This window comes from Myxocyprinus asiaticus, chromosome 27 (genome assembly GCF_019703515.2).
Source record: "Myxocyprinus asiaticus isolate MX2 ecotype Aquarium Trade chromosome 27, UBuf_Myxa_2, whole genome shotgun sequence".
NCBI lineage: Eukaryota > Metazoa > Chordata > Actinopteri > Cypriniformes > Catostomidae > Myxocyprinus > Myxocyprinus asiaticus.
In genome coordinates this window covers 15622422-15647677 of record NC_059370.1, presented here as the reverse complement: position 1 = coordinate 15647677, position 25256 = coordinate 15622422, and the positions used below count along the sequence as shown (strand labels likewise).

At 36.9% G+C, this 25256-nt stretch overlaps 3 protein-coding genes across 6 annotated transcripts in view; all 3 read left to right on the top strand.

Annotated features, from left to right (window-relative positions):
* Nucleotides 1-3647: 3647 nt before the first annotated feature.
* LOC127418407 (signal element on autosome protein 2-like) lies at nucleotides 3648-13955 on the top strand. 3 transcript variants are annotated; one of them, XM_051659062.1, is made up of 7 exons: nucleotides 3648-4058; nucleotides 5361-6759; nucleotides 9990-10018; nucleotides 10326-10454; nucleotides 11365-11431; nucleotides 11611-11718; nucleotides 12260-13955. In XM_051659062.1, the coding sequence occupies exons 1-7, from the start codon at nucleotides 3919-3921 to the stop codon at nucleotides 12926-12928; spliced, it is 2541 nt and encodes an 846-aa protein (XP_051515022.1). In that variant the 5' UTR covers nucleotides 3648-3918; the 3' UTR covers nucleotides 12929-13955. The 3 variants fall into 3 exon arrangements, with proteins under 3 accessions (XP_051515022.1, XP_051515023.1, XP_051515021.1); XM_051659063.1 differs by having other exon boundaries at nucleotides 5355-6726; XM_051659061.1 differs by having other exon boundaries at nucleotides 5355-6759.
* A 406-nt stretch (nucleotides 13956-14361) lies between these two features.
* On the top strand, nucleotides 14362-22422 carry LOC127418409 (RDS/peripherin-like protein xRDS35). 2 transcript variants are annotated; one of them, XM_051659065.1, is made up of 6 exons: nucleotides 14362-14445; nucleotides 14772-14922; nucleotides 16098-16373; nucleotides 16709-16863; nucleotides 18967-19213; nucleotides 21595-22422. In XM_051659065.1, the coding sequence occupies exons 2-6, from the start codon at nucleotides 14773-14775 to the stop codon at nucleotides 21850-21852; spliced, it is 1086 nt and encodes a 361-aa protein (XP_051515025.1). In that variant the 5' UTR covers nucleotides 14362-14445; nucleotide 14772; the 3' UTR covers nucleotides 21853-22422. The 2 variants fall into 2 exon arrangements, with proteins under 2 accessions (XP_051515025.1, XP_051515026.1); XM_051659066.1 differs by having other exon boundaries at nucleotides 14384-14445; nucleotides 14769-14922.
* A 1841-nt stretch (nucleotides 22423-24263) lies between these two features.
* LOC127418404 (girdin-like) overlaps nucleotides 24264-25256 on the top strand; it is a 40725-nt gene continuing 39732 nt past the window's right edge. The window contains exons 1-2 of the mRNA XM_051659056.1: nucleotides 24264-24539; nucleotides 25006-25154. Of these exons, the coding sequence (XP_051515016.1) occupies nucleotides 24480-24539; nucleotides 25006-25154 (209 nt within the window). The 5' untranslated portion in view covers nucleotides 24264-24479. The remainder of the gene's footprint in view (nucleotides 24540-25005; nucleotides 25155-25256) is intronic.

Below are 25256 nucleotides of genomic sequence, written 5' to 3'. Positions count from 1 at the left end.
GCTTTTGCAAGTAGTACAATAAAGACTATTGTATAAAATTATGTTTCTAAAAACAGTAAATCCTAGTCAGATATACCAATATCAGGGCGACTGTTTCTTCAAAAGTTAACAATTTTTTTTTTTTTTAAAGTGTAGTTTTATGACATTCTTGCCAAAAATATTTTTAGAAAACCTTCAATACAGAATATCGCGAAAAAAAAAACTGCAATGAATTCTTACACGTTGTAAGTTTAAAAACGAAAACGGTTGCCAAATAACTGTCATTTAAGTTTGGTCAGAAATAAGAGTACGAAAATATATCACCAAATCAACGAAATCTCCCTGCCTTCCTTCGCGCCTCACCCCGTCGTGTGACGAATAGCGCTTCTACCTTGGGTTTTATAGACAGCTGTGAGGCGGCCAGTCACTCGCTTCTTCCGCCATGTGAAAAAGTAGTTCCGCTTAAAACTGTGCTTTATTTCAGAACAAGATAAATTGCTAAGTTTTTTTTTTATGAATGTTGTGTCATTTATTGACGAAATTATGTGGTAAATCTAAAACAAACGACACTGCTTCGTGATATGGAGTCTTAAACAGTGAACATTATATACTGGACATATTGTTGGTCTAAAACCTTATGTGAAACAAAACGACGAACTACAAAACATGCAATGAGCTATAAAACATTAAAAGTTGCTGACAGGAAATTATTTTAAAAAAATTCCCCCTATTTCTGATATGGGCAACAGTCACAGGGTGATTCATCATGTACTTTTCAAACAACAACAAAAGTGACGTCAGATGCGCAGTGCGGAGGAATATCATCTGAGTGTAACGCTCCCTCGGTCGATCTGGCTCAAACCGGTTTTAGTGGACGGAACTTCTTTGCTTTTTGACTGCAGTCCGCTAGTGCGCATGCGTGAAGCCTTTCCCAAACTATTGGGTCGAGTGTTCCGGAATGATCTGGTTTTTTCCCATACTGAAATGAGTTACTGATGAAAACCATTGCTTTTCAGGGGAAAATAACTATAAATTACTCGTTACAATGTTAACCAAGTGGGCTTATCATGATGAATTAAAGCGGCTTTAGTTTGATACGTCCCTTGTGCTGTTTCTTCCACACTTATAAGTCCCTTTTAATAAAACCGACTTCTAAATGAATGTAAACTGAATTTGATTCGAAGAGTTAGTGGTGAGCTGGAATGAGAGATTTCATGTTGTAAGGGTGGTGAGGGGCAAACGAGACTTCCAGCACGTGTCCTCTCTGGTATTTGTGCTGACGATGTTCATCAGGACAAGACCGTTGTGAGGGGGATGGTGGCAAAGCCAATCTACACTGCATTTTAAACTAGCAAGCCTGCGTGTTTGTGTCTCACACTGCATACGAAATCGACCAGTAGAAACATATATAGAGAGGAATACAGTGTTCATCTAGTAAACATTTGTTGAACAATCACGTAACATGCATTCTTTTTAATATTATGTTCCACAGACAGTGAAAGTTCAAGGAATATTCCGTATGTAATGTATTCAACACAAGTTAAGCTCAATCGACAGCATTTGAGGCATAATATTGCCACAAAAATAATTTCGACTCGTCCCACATTTTCTTTAGAAGCAAAATCGAGGTTACAGTGTGGCACCACTTACAATGGCAGAGAATGGGGCCAATTTCTGAAAGGTTAAAAGGCAGAAATGAGAAGCTAATAATTTTATTAAAGCACTTACTTTAATTCTTCTGTTAAACCCTGTGTATAATTTAAAGCTCTAAAGCTGTTTAAATCATCATTTTAGGGTTTACGTAGTTACGTCATCATGGCAACTAAGGTGTTAAACTGGAAATAACTAAAAGGTTAGTAAGTGATTTTATCACACTAAAATCATCACAGATAGTACATGTGCATCTCTGAGATGTCTGTTTTGGATCTTTTCATCTGTATCACAGTCTACATACTAGAAAGATAAAATTTACAAATATTCGAAATAACGATGACATCCGAGAGGAAACGTCTTATAGACGTATTGCAGATGATGAGCTAACCACATAAAATACATCTTCCAGATGTAAACACATCAAACAGACGTCTGGGTCATGTAGGTGTGCTATTAAAAGAACCAGGATGAGCTTTATTGCCAAGTGTGCTCACGTACACAAGGAAAGTTTTTGGGTGACAGGAGAAACAAGTGCACACAGAACATTACAGTGAGACACAGAATATAAAACAAGTTAAGAGTATAAATAGACATACAAAAAAATAGGACATATAACAGAATGGCGTACGTACATGTGCAAGGCAGGGGTATGTACAGTTACTGAATTAAATCTGAGTGAATTTACATATGTTCATGATATTTGTATTTACATTATTGCACTATGGGGGAGTCCTGAGGCAGTTTATTGTTCATGTGGAAATGGCCTGAGGGTGAAAACTCTCCACGATATTATAAGGGCGTTAACACGTATACTGTTCATGTCTTGTTACTATACTTTTGAAACTGTAAGTATTTTAACGTTTACGGATTGGCCCCCATTCAATTAACTTGAGAACCCGTGACAATCCTTGGCCGAATTTCTCAGCTTTGCTTCCCACTCCTAAAGGTTTTATTTAGGCATCGAAGTGATTCATGACTCGACTCTTAGCAGCAGTCCAAAATAAGCAGTCACGTTGTTTGTGAGTCAGTTTATGAAATCAGCTTGCAGATTCGTCATGACCAAACTGTTTACTATCTATATAGATACCATTTCGTTTGATAGGACCTCAACTTATCACCTTGCGTCAAAGCTCGACGTGTTGCATTAAGAAGAAGTGGAGAGTTTAATGTGATGAATGTGAAAAGTGTGGAAAGTTCTGTCTTCGTTTAAGAGTTGAATGGCTGCATGTCATTAAATTACCCACAAGATGGCACCAATCTCTCACACTTACGTCACGGACTAATAATAACAGACATAAATGAAAACCTTTATCTTCAGTAAATCAGTTAATCACACACTCTGACTGAAGCAGCAATGTTTGTGCTCCCTGTTTAATCAGCATTATCACCTAAATGGCCATTTCTTTTGGTATGATTATCTGTCTTTTTTCTTAAAGTCTTACAGATAAATACATGTATTTTACAGCTAACAGAACTGAGGGATGAGCTATTCAAGTCTGTCACTTACAGTATGAAACAGAAAAAGAAATGATTACATCCTTTTTTCATTTTCTTTTCTTTTTATTGGTTTTGAAAATTTGCCTCTCTAAGTGTGTGATTAATGAAATGTGAATGACGCATAAAATGATGTTCATTATCAACTAAAACACTATTGCACCTCATTAAGCGTGATGTTTTACAGTTTAGAATAAGTGATCAGATGGGATGAGATTGTAATATGTTAAAATAAAAAGAAATATTCTCTGTTCTCTATTTGTATTTTTCCTATTATTTAAATCCACCCTCAAAAAAATCCATATGTGATGTAACTGTACCCTTATGAATTTCATTCATCTTCTTTTTGTGTGCGTAACCACTGGACCATGTAAATGCAATGTTCTTTTACCAAAGCCTGATCAATTCTGTTCCAATTGGGGTGGGGGTGGGGGTGGGGGGGATTGATCTCATTACATCAGAATCAGATGAATACTGGGTGATGGAATGCCCTGACAACATTAGGCTTGTTTCACTCCAACTGCTCTAGCCCCGTGGAGAATCATCAGCTGATTTAGAAGGTTGCACTTTTGAACATATTTCTTCAAAAGATCAATCTTTTTTCAAAATTATGGACCTTTAAAGACCCACTTTTAAACATATCTGAAACCAGAAAGCTACTGGTAAGATCACATACAAAAAGCAGAGCTGAAAAAGAACCCTTTTTAGGAAGAGCAAATTGGCACAGCAGAACATTAACATTTCTGCAAACAACACGTTACTGACAGGCTGTGGATTCGAGAGTAATAAGACATGGAAAGGTACTTCCTACCTGTGCGTGGTCCCTCTGAGGGTGAGGTCAAAATTCAAAAACATTACCATCCCATAGCTCATCAGCATCCTCACAAAGATCATTACCACCACAACCAATATCACCACCAAGGATCAAACAGGTATGTGCTTGAACTTTCTTTTGTGGAAATGTGTTGAGGTGTGATTCACAATCTTTTTCTCATTAAACCTTTATTTTACCAGGTTCACTTGAGATTAAAATCTCTTTTTCTAGAGAGAGCTGGCAAAATTACAACAGTGTTACTGGCAAACAAACAACACAAAACACAAAAACTGTTTAAAATTAGTTTTAAATAATAATAATAATAATAATAATAATAAAATAATAATAATAATAATAATAATAATAATAAGTGTGATTCAAGAAAAAATTGGAAGCAGATGCATACGCCTTCTTTCCAAATGTATCCTTGTTTTAGGCTGTGAGGCATCTGATCATAAGCTGTATTATAAATATGATTCAATATGAGCATGTATGTTAAGATATGACGGCTATACAAAACCAATCAATGCTTATGCATTAATCTTTGTTAAAAAAAAAAAAAGCAATATATCATAAGTATGGTATAAAAATGTATATTGTGGTCTGTAACAGTAAAAAAAAAAAAAAAACATTAGTAGTACAATGGGGCTAAAGGTCCCCTTAAGGAACATATTTTTATTTATTTATTTATTTTTATTTATTTATTTTTTTCTGGTCGCAAAGTGTTTCAAGATTGAAATAAATAAATAAAATACAAATAATTATTGAGTAGATTTGGAGCAACATTATTTATGTGAAAAGTAGTAATAATGGTAGGTTGTTTTGATTAAAATTAATAATTTAAAAAAAAAACACATGTTAAAATAAATTTTTTTAAAGCTTTTTTAAAACTTTTGATTTAATCACGTTGAACAAAACTGAAAAATTACACATAAGTATTTTGTCTCAAAATGCATGTGATAATTTTAGGGATTTTTATTAGCTACATAAATTTGCAACATTTAAAAGTTATTAAATGTTAGATCAAATTACCTCAAAATCCTTTTTTAAATGACCTCAAAATCAGTTTTTAAATATTGTATGTTCGATGATCAGGAACATTTTGCAGTGTATAGTGACAAACAGGTGTTTGAGAGTGCTGTTTAGTGTTTTCTGAGAAAATAAAATCAAAACTGCCTTTTATCCCTTTTATTTTTTATTTTTATTTTAGCCCCATTGTACCATATTTTATTTCCATTCCAATGCATGTGTTCCCTATTGCATATTGTTTCAGAGATGATAATTGACAAATAACATTGGCAGTCATTCTACACAATCAATTAAAATCTCCCACCTGCTAGTTTATAGCATGAAGAGACCACATAGTGGCATGAAATTTATTCCAGTGTTCTTCATGTAACCCCTCTTTCATCAGTCACAGCTCTTCAAGTAGTCATGGGAATAGTCATGATCACCATCACCATGGCAACAAGCATCATCATCACAGGCAACCCAAAGTGGCTGTAGACCCCCATGGCTTCACTAAAAGGTCTTCCTCCAGCCTGTCTTCCTCTTCTTCCCCTTCTTCATCTGCCTCCTGGACTTCAGAACCCAGCTTGGATGATGAGACGTATCTTACGTACAACAAACCCCAGCATTCCCTGTCCTGCTCCAACATCCCAGAGGTCCAGCAGAACATTCGTGACAGAGAATCTGAGGACTTTGATTTTGATCATAGACGTCCATTACATTTTCAAAATCCGAAGCAGCGCCACAGCCTAGAATATTCTGGCCAACTGCTTCCTATTTCCCAGCATGGACGTAGCACACCAAAACTCTGCCGGGGCCACAGCAGAAGTGTGGAGCGTCTCCAGCAAAATAAGTCCAGAGACTATTACTCTGGAGAACATTCCCCAATGGATCACGGCCCACTGTACAAGACTGCAAGCCTGGGACAAAGTCTGAATGTTGAAAGCACTCTTAAGGGCAGAGGAGTACCCAAGAAGGCTGCATCATCTATTCATTTGCCCAGCAAGGGCATTCTGAAAAACAAGGATGAGGGCCAGAAAGGAGGCAACTTTAGGAAGGCTAGGTCTTTGGAAGTGCTCTCCACCAGGGTGGAAGTCACGGGAACATCCAAGCAGAGCTCCATGGAAGTAGCGAGGGAAAGCTTTGTGAAAGGGAAGCTTCAGTTCTCTGCATTTTTGGATGAGATCACCAAACAGGTTATCAGTCCCTCTACACTTAACTCTCTTGGTGTCACCACACAGACACCCCAAAAATCTCCTAATATAGAACGCAAGCAGTACGGTGCCAGGCAAAAGCAGGACAGTGTCATGCCACCACCAAAGCAACAGCCCATCAGAGCTGAGAGACCTGATTCAGGAAAGACTGTCTCTGATTCCAGCTCACACTCACGACTCAAGAAATCCCAAATGGGCAAAAACCACGCCCGAAACCTTAGCAGTCCTCCTCCCCCACCACCCCGCCACCCCCCTAAAGCCGAAAGACATGGGACTGCTTCAGATAAACAGCACCACTGGCAATATTCTCAGCTGCTCACTGATGGAACCAGCACCAGCCCGGAGCCTTGCCAGAGCCACCTCTCTAAACACAAAGGACGGCATCAAGGCAGTCATGGCCCATCCAGCTATTTGCATTCTAAGCAGGAGTACAAGGGCTCCCCTCCTCCTCTCCGAGCCCCAGGGTTGGATTCGGAGTCTCCATCAAGCAAATCATCCACCAGCTCAGAGAAAAGTGACAAACCCAAACACATGGGACACCGGAGGCACTCTAAACCTCACAGGGTGAGCTCATCAAAAGAACAAAAGATGCTAAAAGTGAATATTATAATTTTTTTTTTTTTAAACTTTTGCTTCTATTACATATTATGTAGCTTTTTGATTCTCTAAAGTAATTTGAACAAGTTTTAATAGTCACATACAACACATATACTATAGACAGTTCCAGTCCAGACTGACAGTCTCTTGAATGAGCTGTACTGTTGTTTAATTGAAACATACTGTAAAAAAAAAAAAAAAAAAAAAAAAAAGAAAGATCTTATCAAACTAATTTTCAGAAAAAAAATCAGCTTTTTCAGGGACTAATGCTACGTTCACGTTCTGTCAGAATTACTGTAATTAGGAGTTGACAATTCAGATATTCCACTTGGAGCTGTTCACGCCCTCAGACTGAGAAATAATGACACAGTTAATAACGGCAAAATGGGGGGGCCTGGGTAACTCAGCGAGTATTGGCACTGACTACCACTCCTGGAGTCGCGAGTTCGAATCCAGAGCGTCCTGAGTGATTCCAGTGATTCAGTGGGGCGCATGGCGAGTTGTGCGTGGATGCCGCGGAGAATAGCGTGAAGCCTCCACACACACTACGTCTCTGCGGTTATGCACTCAACAAGCCACGTGAAAAGATGCGTGGACTGACGGTCTCAGACGCGGAGGCAACTGAGGTTCGTGCTCCGCCACACAGATTGAGGCGAGTCCCTGCGCCACCACGAGGACTTAGAGACATTCCAAATTGGGGAGAGAAGTATATATATATATATATATATATATATATATATATATATATATATATATATATATATATATATATAATAAATATATAAATAATAAAAAATAAAAGAAATAAATAACGCCAAAATGGATCTTTGTTGTTGATGATAGCAAAATATTTAATCGCTACATTAATTTATTAATTGGCATCAGAATGTTCTTGCGAGATGTTTTAAAATAAAGAAAGCACCAGACATACTACCATACTACTCTCTATTTATATATTGCAGAAATATTTGTACTCTATATTTGTATATGTCATTCCGAACTCAGCCTACCTTTCTTTTTATATGACGTTACAACTGTCAATTCAGAGTTTTCATAGAATTACGAGTTGTAATTCCGAGTTTGACTTAGGCATAAATGTTTTTTACAAATTGGAATGTTTTAATTACGATAATTCCCTCATAACTTAATCGCACCATAAACCATCTTGGGCAGCCAGGGGTCTTCAGCAAGGGGTCTGCCAATTATGGTTTGCAAAAATTAAAACCTGCATTAAACAGAAGCACAATTTTAATATTACAGGGTTCCCACTCTTTTCAAGGCACAATTTTCCAGGACATTTTATGTGACACATGGTTGTGATATTTAAACAAAAACACATGAGAAGGCATTAAAATTGTGGTTATTAGAGGGTTATTTTTTTCAAAATTCCATTTTTGACAGTTTAATTAAATTTCATGAATGGTGTCTAATCAAATTAATTTCAAACTTTAATCAAATAAAAATATAATTATTTTAATTAATTACATTTTTAACATACATTGCATTATTTTTTTTATCAAATTAATTGCTTTTCTACAAAATCCTCACAGCATAATCTGAAACAACACTAGAGATATTTTTATCAAATAAAGTGTTGCACAACAGAACATCACAGATGTGAGATATTCCTTTAATACATTATTATTATTATTATTATTATTTAATTAAATTAAACTTGATCTTTTTTTCCCATTTCACCTGTCCATTTAAAACAAGTTTTTATTTGGGTGTTTCTGTGTGTTTTTCATGTAGTTTCTCACCTCCAGGTAAGCAGATTGCAACATGGCCAAGTGTGATTATTAAACCCCAAAATACTATGATTTCATTAAAATGAATATATTAGTCCTTATGCGCTGCACACTTCAGAGTGCTCTGCTCACTGCCATCTACTACACACACAGAGCATGTGATGATCATGATGAGGTGTTTTCAGTGTATCAGCGCCCGGCTTCACACATCATTTTGAAGCATGCAGCACATGGAGATTATATATTTATTTAATTGAATCACAGCCTTTTGTGGTTTAATAATCACACTTAGACATATCAAGATTTTTATTTTATTTTATTTAATTTAAGTGTGCATTCAGAATTTCACTTTTGTCCCAAATAAGTCAAATTCATTGACATTTCACATTTTATGACTAATGCAACTTTTATGACTGGATTCAGTAATTCCATCCTTGTTTTCCACATCGCGGAAATCATAGGGCCCTACATGTGATGGCGGTAAGCAGACTCTGATCGCTGAATTATATAAAACTTATCTACATTCACCACGCTACCAGTTTACAACTCAAATGTTTTTGTATACACTCCAGGCAGTGTTGGAGCGAAAAAACAAATTGCACTATATCAATACTTGTACATGTTACAAAAACCTTGTCAGTGACACAGTCAAAGTTTTATTATACTAAAATATTTTCCAGGACAAATAATTATTTTCCAAGACATTTAGGTATTTTTCTCGTTTTCCATGACTTTCCATGACTGGAAAAATTTATTGCAAAATTCCAGGATGTGTGGGAACCCTGTATTATCAAAACTTAAGCTCAGCTAAATGTTTCAATTAAGTATATTGATTATTTTAATGGTTTTGCGATGTAAGCATCATAAAGTATGTAAATACTTGTAAATAATATGGTGGTAGGCCTATTATATGCATGTTATTACAGGTCAGGCTTGAAATACAACAGTAAGGTTTATGCAATATGTAACAGGGTATCTACTCCGTCTATTTTTCCACCGAGGGGTCCTAGAGTCCTGTTCAAACGGAAGGATGACACTTAATGAATTTAATTGTTTTTTTTTTTTTTTTGGTATTTGCATTAGTTACCATATAAAAGCAATAATGTACAAGAAGTAATATTATATTGTAGTATACAGTCATATATGGGGTTGCAGGCACTTCCCTGCGCATCATGCCTATCAATGCACTTCAGCCATCACTTTTTACTGTACAGCATGGCCTATACCATATTGTTTAATCATAGCACAGCATAGAAATATTAAAATAAGAATAGCCTGAGATCAAATCTAAAAGTGGAAGCTTAAGGAATACCCTTCATTTTATCCATGTCCGCGAATTAACCCATTGAACTGCATGTGTCATCAATGATAATATTGTTTCCTGGAGCATATCACCTCAAAGATAAATTTTCTATTCTGTTTTCTCCAACCTCCCTTCCTATGTTCATTGTTTGACCCCTCTCCCCCATCTCTTGACCCTAGGATTCGGTCAGTGCTGTGGACAAAGTTCAGTAAGTGGTTTTCCCTCTTTTTCTGCTTATTTCTACTTAGTTATTTTAGACTATCGATTTTGCTCTTGAGCTTTCGCACATTTTACTCTGCTCAGTTTCCCAAACTCTGTCATCCAGCCTGAGGCGTATTTATTGCTTCTACAGTATTTCCATCTATCTGAGATATCTGAATGTACATGCACACATGTTGATGATGTTATATTATATACCGTGTAATATAATATGATTATAAGAGTGTCTTTACAGAAATTAAACGTATTCCTCCTGACATAGGTACATAATCACAAATATCTGTAATAAATTGCAGGTTGCTGGAACAGTACAACAAAGAGCTGCATGAGAACCTGTTGCAGACTGTTGCATGCATCGAGAACATGGAGGGTGAATTGCAGTGTACCAAGGCAGAGTTGGCCAACTTCAAAGAGAAATACAGAAGGTCAGCATCAATGCAGAGTCCTTTGATTTTAACAGATTTGCATGTTGTCTTGTAAGTCTACATATGTGGTATATACACATGCAAACACAATGTTTTAAAGACATAGAGCTCCTTGGCTCTTTGCATGCAATTTTGTTTGAATGTTTCTTCAAACTTTGGCACTTATAGTCCTGTGAATGTCTAGATACTGTAGTAAAATTTTGTTAAAAAATTATCCACACTCTCACTAGTTTATTTAATTTGTCTGCTAACAATGTTCAACATTGTTTGTACATGCATCACAGGAGATTTATCTTATTTTTGTCTCTCTTTTTTTTTTTTTTTTTTTGATAGTCATGCATATTCCCACCACAGAGTCATTTCCACCTCATCTCAAATTCTGTATTGTGTTTAATAGAATTCTGCGGTGAAATGACGGCGATGGAATTATTATTATTTTTTTTTGTTTGTTTACTTAAATACAATTGTTTGGTAGTTTTTGAAAAACTGAAGAAAAAAAAATAATTTTCACACAAAAAATCTATTTCACACAATAAATATTAAAATGATTTATGTTTATTTCTCTCTTTGTTTAGATAATAATAGTTTTAAACATTTGATAATGGATATTTTTATATTTTATAATTGATTTTATAGTTATTTTAGTTATTAACTACTGCATTATTATTAGTATAACATTGAAAGTCTGGGTCAAGGAAAAGGCTAAAACAGTAACATCTATACAGAAAAAGCATTTGATAATTACAAAAAATAAATGATGAAGGTCTGGTAAAAAAATAAGAGTTAGATAAGGGAAAAAAACCATCGGACTTGACGTTGAGTGAAGTTGAAGAAACACCCATTAATGGAAAACACACAATGATAGTGTGATACCAACCTTTTTTATCCTCTGTCTAATGTGTTTTTGCAGGCTTCAGGAGAGCTATTCTGTTTCTCAGCAGGCAGTCAGTGTCCTGGAGCAGAAACTCAAGTCTACGGTTAGGTTAACACATAAATTGCTGAAAAAATATAGAAGAATATGTAAATGTACTGATTATGTACAAGAAGAGTGTCTATAGTGTGAAAGATTTTGCTTTTTTAAGAATCAGCCTTTTCTTATACATTAAGTACCCACCAGTAAAAAGTATTTTTAGATTTGGTTTATCTATTTTGACAGGTAGACAGCTTGCATGAGGAAAGAAAGTTCCTCTTGCAAAAAGTTGTGGTTCTAACTAAACAGCTGGATACTGCCCAGAAGACTGTCGTATCTTTGGAAAACATCAATGTAAGTGTCACATGTAGACAGCGGGAAGGGTTGATATATATTTATGGATTCAAAGATATAGATGGATTTTGAATGAGTATGATATGCTGCAACGACTTTAAAGGTGCACTCAGTAATTTTTGCCTTAAAAAGGTTTAGTCCTAAAGAAATTATTTGCAACTTTGAAACATACGTATATAATCATGATGACTCACATGAGATGAAGACTGCAGTCAAATCAGTAACCTTATAAAAGTTTCATTTTTATGGGGGCTGCCATGTTAGGATCACATGACTAGCCGAATTCTACTTGCTTATTCTCAGTAACCGCCCTGATATTGGGACACTTTGGCCCATGGATTAAATTAATCATGACTATCTGTGAATTGTGATTTTCTACAATGATATATTTAACTGAAAACTGTTACATTTGAATGATGCTTCATCTAGGCCCCTAGGTGTCAGTGTAAGTCCAAGACAACATAACAAAAATTCCCCTTTAACACTACTTTTTCCCCAAATAAAAGTAACATTTTAATGGCTCACATCTTTATCCCCATAGGTTCCCTCTTTGATTAGAGAGCTGTTGAAAAAGCATGTTGACTCTCAAGAAGAATTGGAACACTTCTTGTATCCCCAAACATCCCCAGGCCAATCTGACAGTGACCAATCAAGGACTCAAGAGTTCAGAGAAAATCCATCATCCGTTGCAAAAGGGGAAGAACGAGTGTTTGAATGGTCACAGGCTGGACAGAAATGCTCAGATGCCAGCCAGCAGCTTGTTACAGCATTTTTGCCATGGAAACATGATCATGATCCGTGGTCAGGGCCAGAACTGCTCAGGGTTAAAGGAAGTGACTCACAACTTCCTTCCTCTGTAGCTGACGGTGCATTAATCTTAAAAACAATAGCAGATGCAAAGGCCCCAATTCATCAAGTGTATCAATTGGCCATGAATACAGATACCAATATTGTTGCCATGCCAACACACAGTTGTTCTGACATTACCCCAAACCCATATATCCTAGACATGGGGCTCAAAACACAGACAGGTGGTGAGTCAAGAAGAGAGTGTACTGCCACTCTGGGGAAAGACCCCAGTGATGCCACCTATCTTACAACACAGAGGATGCTAGATAATTTGTTGAGCCAGATTCCTCCACTCCCAACATACGATGGAGAGGGAAAACAGACAGGAACTGGGGCCAGGGAACTAGCCGGAGGACATTAATGACATTAGATTTGAGGTCTTTCCCAGTAAACTGTAAAAGAACTGGTTGAAAGTAACAAGGCTTGGTTATAAGTACATATATAATTATGTAATAATTACAAATGATTTTGAGCCACACCCTTTAAAGTAATTTAGTTTAGTAATTTAGGGCATGAGGTGAGATGAAGAATACAAGGGCTTTCTTGCCCAGGGGTTACAGGCCTGGTGCAGTCACACCAGTTGCACCACCCTAACAACAGACCTGAGGGACCTAGATTTGACTTGCATTTGCTTTTAAGCCCCTCCAGAAACTTCTGACGCTCCTGCTCTGGGCCACTTGATCAAGGGCAACTCTGTCCCCCCAAAACATATAAGTGCCCCACCAAAGATTGCAACCTAGTACTGGCCCTGCTGAGAAGACACAAGTGAGAATAAAAGGGTCTTTTTCTCAGGGGGAAAAATATGAGAAGCAGGAGTCTTCTGCAAAAGTCTACATTTGATCTCCATTTAATCTCATTGCTGCCTAAGAGCTGAAATATTATTATTTTTATAAAAAAAAATAAATAAAAAAAATCTGAGTAGTTCAGTGCACATGTGGCAAAATATCCTCTATTATTGTGTGCCTGAAAGATATATTGTTATACCTGTTTGCACTTTTTGCCCCACTGTATAATATTAAATGTTTAACTACATTATTCTAATGGTATTTATGATAACCCGGTTTACTGTTTATAATCTTCATGGTGAAAGTGATATATTTGATCTCTTACAGATTTTTTATGTTTGACAGCCTCATTTGTGCTTGTAAAAATTAGAATGCATTTGTGAAATATGTTAAAGAAGAATTATGTAAATGTATTATGAGCATTCATTATTGTAAATTAATACTCCTATTCAGTCCATTCTGCTATGCTATTTGTTGTAATCATTAACACTAGTTGATCTATATGTATAACTGGTAGAATGCCATTTCTAGTGTCTAGTAGACTGCAAATAATAAGACTTATTCACTTTATGGTAGGGAACGGAGATGCATCATGTAGTTTTACTGTAGAATATTCTCACTCTCATTTAGATTAATTAACATGCATTTTCTTTCCCTTATGAACTACTTCAATGACAATAAGTTAATAAAGTCTTTCTGTTTCACATCTGGGGCTCCTTTATGTTTCTCCTTTTCAGTGAACATCCAGAACTTCAGGTTAGATCTAGGTATCATACTGTCTCACCTCCTCTTTTCGGTTTCTCTTTTCTGTTCTTCATTGTCTCAGCCTATGTTTCTCTATTTTACCTGCTACCACAGTCCATTACAGAGCACACCTTGAGTCAAACCCCTCCTTCTGGTACTCGTTCTGGCATCTCCAAGGGCAGGTTTGCTTAGAGGAAACTGGCCTGGATTCTCATTGGTAGAGTTGTTCTAATAGGATCAGACATGAGTACAGGAGATTATGACACTCAAGACATAATACTTTATATCATATTTCTAAGCCCTAGCCAAAATGGCTGCCAAACTGTAGGAGGTCCAAAAATTCTTGAAGGTAATGACATTTTTTTTTTCTTCTTCTCCATGTAAAATTGGATGATTTTGAAGACAACCTAATTGTTAACTTAAATTAAGCTTCAAGGCACTAACCTTTTTGTCTCACGTCCCTGCATTAGAATTATTTGGAATCTTTTGGGAATGGACACTGGTCTCAGGCTTATTCTTGATTTCAGATATGTTGGGGACTAATGGGAATTTACCTGAGAATGATTCATAATTTGATAAATTGGATACTCATTCAGCTTTCTGAACTGTGAATCAAAGCCTTCTTTTCATTCAAAAAATTTACAATTCCCATTTCAAAATACCTTTTTTAAGCAGTATGGTGTTGTTGAAACTAAAGTTCCCCTTCCAAAAGAGGGTGCGTCTGGCCCAGGGTCTCTGGCTGCTTTCTTGGGTAGCTATGTTCTCTGGAGCCATCACCTTTGCATTGGGAGTCTTCCTCAAAACTGAGCTACATCGCAGATCAGAGGTAACAAAACTTTTATTTTGGAAATGTAAAAATCCATTAGAAATCTTTAATCTAAACAGAAATAGATCCAGATAAATAAAGTATCCAAAGCTATATCTGTTTTTGTAAGACAGTAGGCAAGTAAAATAATGAACATAATGAATTGTCAGGAATAGTGTTCCTTCCATAGCAGTCAATTAGAATCTCAAAAGTTTGTGAAAGTATTATCAGAAATGTATACATATAGAAACTAAACACAGCTGAATCCGAACTGTCTGCACATTGTGAATCAATAGCTTATTGCAGTCATTCTTAGGAGTCTTTAAATGCCTTGTGTTTGCCACTGTGAAATGACTCATTAACTCTCATTTATAATATTGATTCTTTATGATCATTTCCAAACCCAAAACTGTCTGTGGGACAGTGATAATGGCATTATTCATTCCTTTTTAATTGCAGAAGGCATCATCATTTTTTAAATGTACTAACTAATAACTAACTTAATTACTAATCCAAGTTTAGTAAACTGTACTATATATTGGTTAGTCATCAGAATCAGGACACAGTGTATATAAAACTGTCATTTACCCTTTATATTGTCAACACAAGCGTAACAGGTCTAAGCTTTGTCTTGTCAAGGGGAATAATCTCAAATAATCCCAAGGATCGACACTCAGATAAAGTCCTCTATGTGAGCACCAATAACTGATCTATTATCTATAATGAAGTCAGGAAAATCACATTGAAACATGACACTGAGTGAAAACAAGCATGGAGGGAAGAAATTAAGGAAAAATATGCATACATTGCTCTTTTTCAAGAGGTACTGGATAATATGGATATACAGTTAAAAGTCTATAGGACAACATGTGTAGCTCCTTGGGCATAACATTTTGGCCGTGTCTGTTTGTGTCGATGCAGGAAGAAATCAAGTTGTTTGACAGCAAGTTTGCCTTTTTCTACTATTGATTCAGTTTAGGTTTTTTTTTTTTTTTTTGAGAAACCTTGCTTAAAACCCTGGTTTTGAGTAGAGGCATCTGTCTTGAGCAAAGAAAGGTTATAAATTGTCAGGAAAATTGAATGTTGGTCAGTGGCCTTTAGGATCAACCACATCTACATAACTGCTAAAGATTATAAAGGAGGACATTTTTACTTTTGACTGGGTAACAAATACTCGCCCTGGTTACACCTTACAGGTGATGCACAATATGGACATCCACATTGTGCCAAATCTGCTGATGGCAGTAGGACTAGCATCAGTGGGGATCAACATCTGTGCTGGTAAAGTCTGCCAGGACTCCTTGGACCCTTCACGCTTTCCACGCTGGAAGACTTTTCTTCCTCCATTCTTCTGCATCTCCATCTTCTTCACCTCCCTGCTAATGGTCGCCATGATTCTGAGCTACGCCCTGCAGCCCAGTCTGGAGGAGTCTCTGAAAATCGGCCTGAAGAACGGCATCCGTTTCTACAAGGTTTGGGAGAGACACTGAGAGAATTATGGAGGGTATTATTTAACAGCCATCAGGTGTCCGTTATAGATAGATAAAGATAAAAAGAAGTGTTTGAGGGTCATTTTGAATGACCAATTCTGTTGAGGGTCCTTAAGTCATTTGATAAAAAAAAAAAAAAGTTAACTTGCTTTTCTAAAATTAGTAACCTAATTTCTCAGGTTAATTAGTCTGATTAGATAGCATTTTCTGACTTGAAACCAGTTAATTTAGATGCTACTGCCTGAAACACATTTTTAGGTTACCCCAAAAAAGTGTAGTAGGTATCTGATGTTACAGAGAAAATTGTATCTCTACAGGACACAGACACACCAGGCCGTTGCTTCCAGAAAGAGACTATTGACCGTTTACAGATTGAGTTCCTGTGCTGTGGCAATACCAACTACAGGGACTGGTTTGAGGTGCAGTGGATCAGCAACCGTTACCTGGACTTTACATCCAAAGAAGTGAAAGAGTGAGTCACAAAAATAAAAGATCAATGTACTGTATGCTTTAGGACACATTTAGATATCAATATTAAAAAAGGTAGGCTATCAGTGGTTATTCAAAACACTGTTTGCATATCCACTGATTGAATTATCAAGTTATTCAAATACCAAAGGACAAACTATCCAAAGCCTTTGTTTTCTAGGTTAATCAGAAGTCCCAATGTCATGTTAAAAAATAGGAAGTCAAAGGTCACATGCCAAAATCAGATGAACAGAAAGGCCCACCCTCCACCCCCCATACTCACAAATCAATATTGCATGTGTGCATGAAGTTAGTGAATTGATCAGAAAGTCAATACGGGACAGAAAAGAGAAACACTCATGCAAAAATCAATCAATTGTGCAACAAAACTATGGCATTTCATGGACATAATTATTTTGTATATACTGTAATCTTCATCCTAAGTATTTACATTTTTATATACAGTTGTGCTCAAAAGTTAGCATACCCTGGCAGAAATTGTGAAATTTTGGCACTAATTTTGAAAATATGACTGATCATGCAACAAAAAAAAAACGGTCTTTTATTTAAGGATAGTGATCATATGAAACCATTTATTATCACATAGTTGTTTGGCTCCTTTTTAAATCATAATGGTAACAGAAATCACCCAAATGGCCCTGATCAAAAGTTTACATACCCTTGAATGTTTGGCCTTGTTACAGACACACAAGGTGACACATGCAGGTTTAAATGGCAATTAAAGGTTAATTTCCCACACCTGTGGCTTTTTAAATTGCAATTAGTGTCTGTGTATGACTAGTCAATGAGTTTGTTAGCTCTCACGTGGATGCACTGAGCAGGCTAGATACTGAGCAATGGGGAGCAGAAAAGAACTGTCAAAAGACCTGCATAACAAGGTAATGGAACTTTATAAAGATGGAAAAGGATATAAAAAGATATCCAAAACCTTGAAAATGCCAGTCAGTACTGTACAATCACTTATTAAGAAGTGGAAAATTCAAGGATCTCTTGATACCAAGCCAAGGTCAGGCAGACCAAGAAAGATTTCAGCCACAACTGCCAGAAGATTTTTTTGGGATACGATGAAAAACCCACAGGTAACCTCAGGAGAAATACAGGCTGCTCTGGAAAAAGACGTGTGGTTGTTTCAAGGAGCACAATATGACGATACTTGAACAAAAATAAGCTGCATGGTCGAGTTGCCAGAAAGAAGCCAATGCCACAAAAAAGCCTGGTTACAATATGCCCGACAACACCTTGACACGCCTCACAGTTTCTGGCACACTGTAATTTGGAGTGACGAGACCAAAATAGAACTTTATGGTCACAACCATAAGCGCTATGTTTGGAGAGGGGTTTGGAGAGAGTATTGTGCCCCTTGAAACAACCACACCATCTTTTTCCAGAGCAGCCTGTATTTCTCCTGAGGTTACCTGTGGGTTTTTCTTTGTATCCCGAACAATTCTTCTGGCAGTTGTGGCTGAAATCTTTCTTGGTCTACCTGACCTTGGCTTGGTATCAAGAGATCCCTGAATTTTCCACTTCTTAATAAGTGATTGAACAGTACTGACTGGCATTTTCAAGACTTTGGATATCTTTTTATATCCTGATCCATCTTTATAAAGTTCCATTACCTTGTTACTCAGGTCTTTTGACAGTTCTTTTCTGCTCCCCATGGCTCAGTATCTAGCCTGCTCAGTGCATCCACATGAGAGCTAACAAACACATTGACTATTTATACACAGACACTAATTGCAATTTAAAAAGCCACAGGTGTGGTAAATTAACCTTTAATTGCCATTTAAACCAGTGTGTGTCACCTTGTGTGTCTGTAACAAGGCCAAACATTCAAGGGTATGTAAACTTTTGATCAGGGCCATTTGGGTGATTTCTGTTATCATTATGATTTAAAAAGGAGCCAAACAACTATGTGATAATAAATGGCTTCATATGATCACTATCCTAAAATAAAAGACAGTTTTTTTGCATGATCAGTAATATTTTCAAAATCAATGCCAACATTTCACAATTTCTGCCAGGGTATGCAAACTTTTGAGCACAACTGGCTATACATTTTTCTGTCTATTCCTCTTTGCCGATACAGTCGTGTGAGGAGTAATGTGGACGGCCGTTATCTGGTGGACGGCGTTCCATTCAGCTGCTGTAACCCTGCCTCCTCCCGGCCCTGTATCCAGTACAGTCTCCTGGACAACGCCGCCCACTACAACTATGAGTATCAGACTGAGGAGCTGAACCTACACAACCGAGGTTGCCGCCAGGCTCTGGTCAGCTACTACATGGGTTTAATGAACACCATCGGCCCAGGTGTTCTGTCCGTTTTCCTTCTCCAGGTATGAGGTGTCAGCATTAAACCATCCATTAATGGCTGACTGAATGGTCTTACAGGGTTCTTCTTCCCAGATCACTGATTTTTATTGTCCAGTTAGATTTCATCTTGTCGTTTCAGACATATATTCTAGATTAGATTCTAGATTATATCTATTTGGTCATTACAAGCTTAGATTCTACAGTATATTAGATTCTAAAGTCATCTATATGGTCAATCATTACAGTCACTACAGACTTAGATTCTATTTTGTCATCTATTTGGTTATTTCAGACCTATATTCTATATTAGACTCTATATTTTCATTTATATGATCATTGCAGGCTTATATCTATATTACATTCTATATTGTCATCTATATGGTCATTATAGGCTCAGATTATATATTAGATTCTATATTGTCATCTATATGGTCATTACAGGCTTATTTTCTAGATTAGACTCTGTATTGTCATCTATGCCATCATTACAGTCATTGCAGGCTTATATTCTATATTAGACTCTATATTGTCATCTATATGGTCATTATAGGCTCAGATTCTATATTAGATTCTATACTGTCATCTGTGGTCATTACAGGCTTATATTCTAGATTAGATTCTATATTGTCATCTGTTTTTATCATTTCAGACTTATATTCTATGTTAGATTCTATATAGTCATCTATATGGTCATTACAGGCATATATTTTATATTAGATTCTATATTGTCATCTATGTGGTCATTACAGGCATATTCTGCCAAGATCACTGATGTTTATTGTCCACTAGATTCTATATTTCTTATTTATTAAAGAGATAGTTCACATTTACTCACTTTCATGTTGTTCCAAACCCATATAACTTTCTTTTTTCTGTGGAACACAAAAGATGCAAGGCAGAATGTTAGTTTCAGTCACCATTAATTTGTATAGAAAAGACACAATAAAAGTGAATAGTGACTTAGCCTAGTATTCTGCCTAACATCTTATGTAATGATGACAGAATTTTCATTTTTGGCTGAATTATCATGGGCCATATTACAGAAACATCTTATCTCTAGAATACCATCTCATCTGTTAAGTAACTGTGGCGATTTAAGAGTCCTTAAGATATTTAAAACTGAGTTTAATGGACAAACCAATATTCAGTGCATGTTATGCCATATAGCTGTAAAAAAAAAAAAAGCACATATTTTAATTCTTTGAGCCTGAATATCAATTTGTGTTATATAATGTTCTCAACACATCAAATCATTCACACATTCATCACTCAATATTGACATACTTCCGGAAGGCAGTGCAGTGGTGAACTCAGGGGTGTCAATATTCATTAACTTGATTTAAAATAACTCGCACCCAAAACCACATCACCCTCTCAGCTTTTATAACATCAACAGCTTTTATAACACTCACTGCATGACTCATCTCTTCTCATGTGCTGCTGTGACAGTCAACAAATAAGATCGACTCTAGTTCTACTGCCACCACAAGGGAACAAAACTAAATTTGCATTTGATACATGGTATGATATCCACAGAGTATTCTCAGAACATCTCACGTCACATGCTATTAGCTATTAGTACACACAGTCAAACCAAGTAAAACAAATAAGTCTTAGTCAGTCAGTAAAAAAGTCAAAATTTAAAGGTGGTGTGTGTAATTTAGGAGAGGAGAAATTAAATTAAATACTTTCCCCTCAGTTTAATGTGCAAAGGTAGTTATAAGTAAGCTATTCATTAATTGACTTCTCTAATTGCTTTGTGGCACAATCAAAACGTTGCTCTGTTTGTTTAAGCATCTCGACCAGCCTGACATAGCAACGCTGGCTAAACAATAGTGTGTGTTTTGGGTGGGACTACCTGCTTGTTGGCCATTGGCAGATAGGGGGAAGTGTTGTTTAAAGACAGTCATTACATTTGCAATTCTGTTAGGTGACGCTAGTGGCACAGAAACTATACACTTCCACTTTAAGAAAAAGAGCCATTTAGGCAATACAGAAGAAAACATTCATGCACATTCATAGCATACATCATATAATAAAGCCTGTTGACCATTAAACCACGAGGAACTTTATGTACATACAGTAGGTTACTAATGTTGGAAACTCCTTCATAAATGCTTCATATGTGTCCAATTTACATTAAGGTGCAATTTCAAAGGTAACTAATGTTGAATAAACGTTATTAAGTATTTATAACATGTTAGGTAAAATGGCTCACTATTTGGGAGGTATTGCATGAAAGTGACTATTTTTATGCATGTTGTTACAACTGCTTATCAATGATTTATAATGCATTTGTATATGAATTATTAACGAGCCCCTTTATAAACACTTAACTAAGTCAGCATTAATGTGTTACCATTAAGTTTGAACTCAGACCTCTGTATCTCTGTTTGGCACTTAGATGACCGTGCTGGTGAGCTTGCGCTACCTGCAGACTGCAATGGAGGCCGTGTTGGGACAGGAGAATGTGGAGATCGAGACAGAGGGTTACATCCTGGAGAAGGGAGTGAAGGAGAGCTTGTTAGAGATGAAAGAGAAGGTGATGAATATAATCCGGTTCACTCAGGTGGGCGACGCATCTGCTACGACCCCGACCACAGACCCAGAGGCAGCAGCTGCAACTGCGGCCCCAGAAAAGGCAGCCACACCTCCCAGCTAAATGACTAACTGTAATTATTTATAATGAGGGTTGTGTCTAGATTGAAACCCTCGTTCCGTCTCGCAAGACTTCACATGCAACATTTATGCATTGTGTTTATTTGGAGTCCTGCTACCCATACCCTACCCATATACCTAAACCTGGAATCAGCAAATGTGAATCTTGCGAGGGTTTCACAGAACAAGGTTTACCATCTAGACACAACCTACAATGAGTGCACAAGTGCACATGAGTGACATCTCTACAACTGTCCTTGATTCTTCATCATTCAGAGAGGGCATTTTTAATCATAAATATTATATAAAATTGTTACTTCATTACATTATGTTACTGGAGGTAATACATTTATCCGAATATATAAGGTAAAAAGCAAAAACTCTAACAATAAAAAAATTTCTCCCATGACAGTTATTTACAAAGTGAAAAAATACAAGGAAGGAGCACAGTACTACTCTATTATACAATTAAATTGTATATTACTCCATTTGCTGTTTGCAGCTTTATGCTTTGCTTAAATAAAAGTAGAGAGCTGAAACTGCAGAATGCATGCGACAAATAAAGAGTTTTTAACTGATCTGTGAATTAACATGGTCATTTTTGATGAGTAATTATTTGTTTATGAGAGACCTTTGTTTTGGTTTCTCCTTCGTACACAGCAGGTTAAGTTCTCTTCGGAAGTGATGTTTTGTTCCATTCATCATTCATTTCCTCCTTCTTTGTCTATAAAAACAAACAGAGAGAGAGAGAGAGAGAGAGAGAGAGAGAGAGAGAGAGAGATTAACAGGATTATGCTGAATGATTGTGGCAGGCCATATTTTTGGGTGTCCTGTTCTGACACCTGAAATCTCTTTATCCCTTTGATGATAGTTAATACTATGACTGCTGCCAAAGCACTCACACACATAACACAACATTGGGGCAACACATGAAATACAACTGCATCACAATCAATTATGCATCCAATTGTTTCTTAAAAGTTTTTAATTTTGCACCTGTGGCAAGGAACGTTGCTTGAATTCACAGGAACAAGAACTACAGAGTGGGCCCCCATTCCATGTGCCCAGGACTTTAGTGGGCCCTTTGTTACAGGGTCTGTGACAAGTTTCCTGTTGTTCCCCCTGAAAACAGCTTAGTTTGTCCGATAGGTTAGGTTAGACTAATCTGCTGTTATAGTGGACAAATATAGGGGTATCAAACTGTCAGAGGATTGAGAAGGATATAGCTGCAGGTCGAGCTCCAAAAAGTGGCTGGAGCTCCAAACTACCAGCAAGGATACACAGAGCACCTAATCTAACCCTTTCCCTAACCCAAATGTGGAACTGTCACCCACTTTTGGAGTTGGCCCAACCCCTTCTGTAGCTTCCCCGCCCTCATTTGGAGTTTCCACCATGAGGGATAGACTTCCCAGCTCTTCAATGGCACGAACGATATAAAGCTGTATAAATCTCCTAGATCACATCTGATTTTCTCATGTTGTCTAGTGTTCTTTGTATACTGAATGTTCTTGGACAGATATTTTATCAATGTTTTGTTTGCAGAACTATCCAAAAACACTTTAAACTGCAGTACAGCCCATTGAAGAGACTGTAAGTCTATCCCTCACATAACATTTTTGTGCTCTCAGAATATCATATTGCACGCTCAAAATATAATTTTGCGCACGCAGAATTGTGGCACTCATATAACTCCATATATGCCACTTGACTATACCTGGGGATCTGCCAGTGTAGTAAACTGTTACAGTTCACAACCAGATGGCGCCAAAATGTTTTCAACTTTATTTCTCACTCCCAACCTACGTTTTTTCAGACATATTTCAAAGAAAAAATAAATAAAAACAAGGAAAATCATATATCTGTATTTGTATCAATCATGCATTAAACATTTCAGGGCCATTCCTATCATTGACTTTCACTGACACCACAAATGTGGTATTTTCCTTTGTTGCCCAAACACCTAGGCTGTGTCCAAAATCCTAATAAGCTATATACGTGCACAACAGTTTTTGGGTATAATGGACCTTATTCTGTGTAACGCTATATTTCATTTTTAAAGGGAATACAAACGTTGCCGTATGGGATAGACATATGGTCGCTTCTATTGGTTTTCCAGTCGTTTACATTGGTGTTGATACTTCAACAGACCAAACACTGAAAAATAAAAATATCAGTAGAAATCTCCAGAAAACACAAGCTGTTAAAATGACATGTGATCTAGGACCTTTATACGTTTTCATTCCCGTCAAAAAACGAGATACTGCACGCGCCGGCTGCCTATAAGTGCAGTCTATGTAGGCAGCTCACTAGATTTTGCGACGCAGCCCGAGTCTTGCGGTGTTGCGGTGTGGAAACACAAGCGTCACAACACGAGCGTCACGGGCGTCATGCTGACATGAGGACGCGCAGAGGGGAACAAACTTGATGCAACGCAACTTTAGATTCCGGTGTGGTTTCGAATTGTGACTAATGTGACAGAAGGAAGGCAAATAAGGCACAGAAACCAAAGATGTTAACGGTTAAGCTGTTGTAGTCTATTGTCCAGAGAACTATGATAATCAGGCATGTACTCTTAGAAGTCCATTATTTAAAGTAGCAATAGTGTTTTAACAAATTAAATTGATCAGGAAGATGGACGCAAACATTACGGAAATAATAGAAGAATTTATGGGAAGTGCACTTGTTACATGGGTAGGTGTATCTGACTTAAAGACATCAAGATTATCAGCTCTTACTGTTTTGTAAACTTTACAATCCGTTGAGAAATATAACAGAAATATAATAAAAGATGTTCAGAAATGTTGTTTGATCAATTCATGTTCCTCATTGTCCGATCTGATCTGTACCAAATAAACACTGGTCAACATTTATTATTTAGAAAGATCTTGATGATTTCTTTAGATTTTAATGTCAAAGTGGAACTATGAGTCTCCATACTTTGACAAACAGGCCTATCACTGAAGCTGATTTGATGTAGAAGACAGGAATAATAAAGCATTCACAACAGGGCTGGTACAAAGTTGTGATTTTTGGGGGGTATTTTGATATTTAGGGTGGACAGGTGGTTGTTTCTTCATGGGGGCGGGAGAGGGGTGTCAGAAGTAAAATATAGAGGGGCCCCCCACACACACACCTTGATGTTGTCATTTTCTGTAAGGTGCATCTCTTTGAGGGTATTGTCGATGAAGAGGAGAATGGATCGTTCACCCAGCAGTACATGGAAGTAAACTTTCACTCCCAGAATGCAGTGAGACAGTACTTGAAGCTTACCAATGGAGTCTACCTCAATGAAGTCATGAGAATCATGTAAGACAGAATTTAAATACTGGACCAGTGTTGTTTTGAATAATGTTCTAATTTCAATTCATTGAGGACATTTCAACAATGACTCAGCTAATGCCAGTATTT

Coding starts and splice junctions, on each gene's coding strand:
- LOC127418407 (XM_051659061.1), top strand. CDS start 3,919: ATGGAAAGGTACTTCCTACCTGTGCGTGGTCCCTCTGAGGGTGAGGTC. Junction 6,760..9,989: donor AAGAACAAAAGATGCTAAAA/GTGAATATTATA, acceptor TCTTGACCCTAG/GATTCGGTCAGTGCTGTGGA. Junction 10,019..10,325: donor AGTGCTGTGGACAAAGTTCA/GTAAGTGGTTTT, acceptor AATAAATTGCAG/GTTGCTGGAACAGTACAACA.
- LOC127418409 (XM_051659065.1), top strand. CDS start 14,773: ATGGTGTTGTTGAAACTAAAGTTCCCCTTCCAAAAGAGGGTGCGTCTG. Junction 14,923..16,097: donor AGCTACATCGCAGATCAGAG/GTAACAAAACTT, acceptor TACACCTTACAG/GTGATGCACAATATGGACAT. Junction 16,374..16,708: donor ACGGCATCCGTTTCTACAAG/GTTTGGGAGAGA, acceptor GTATCTCTACAG/GACACAGACACACCAGGCCG.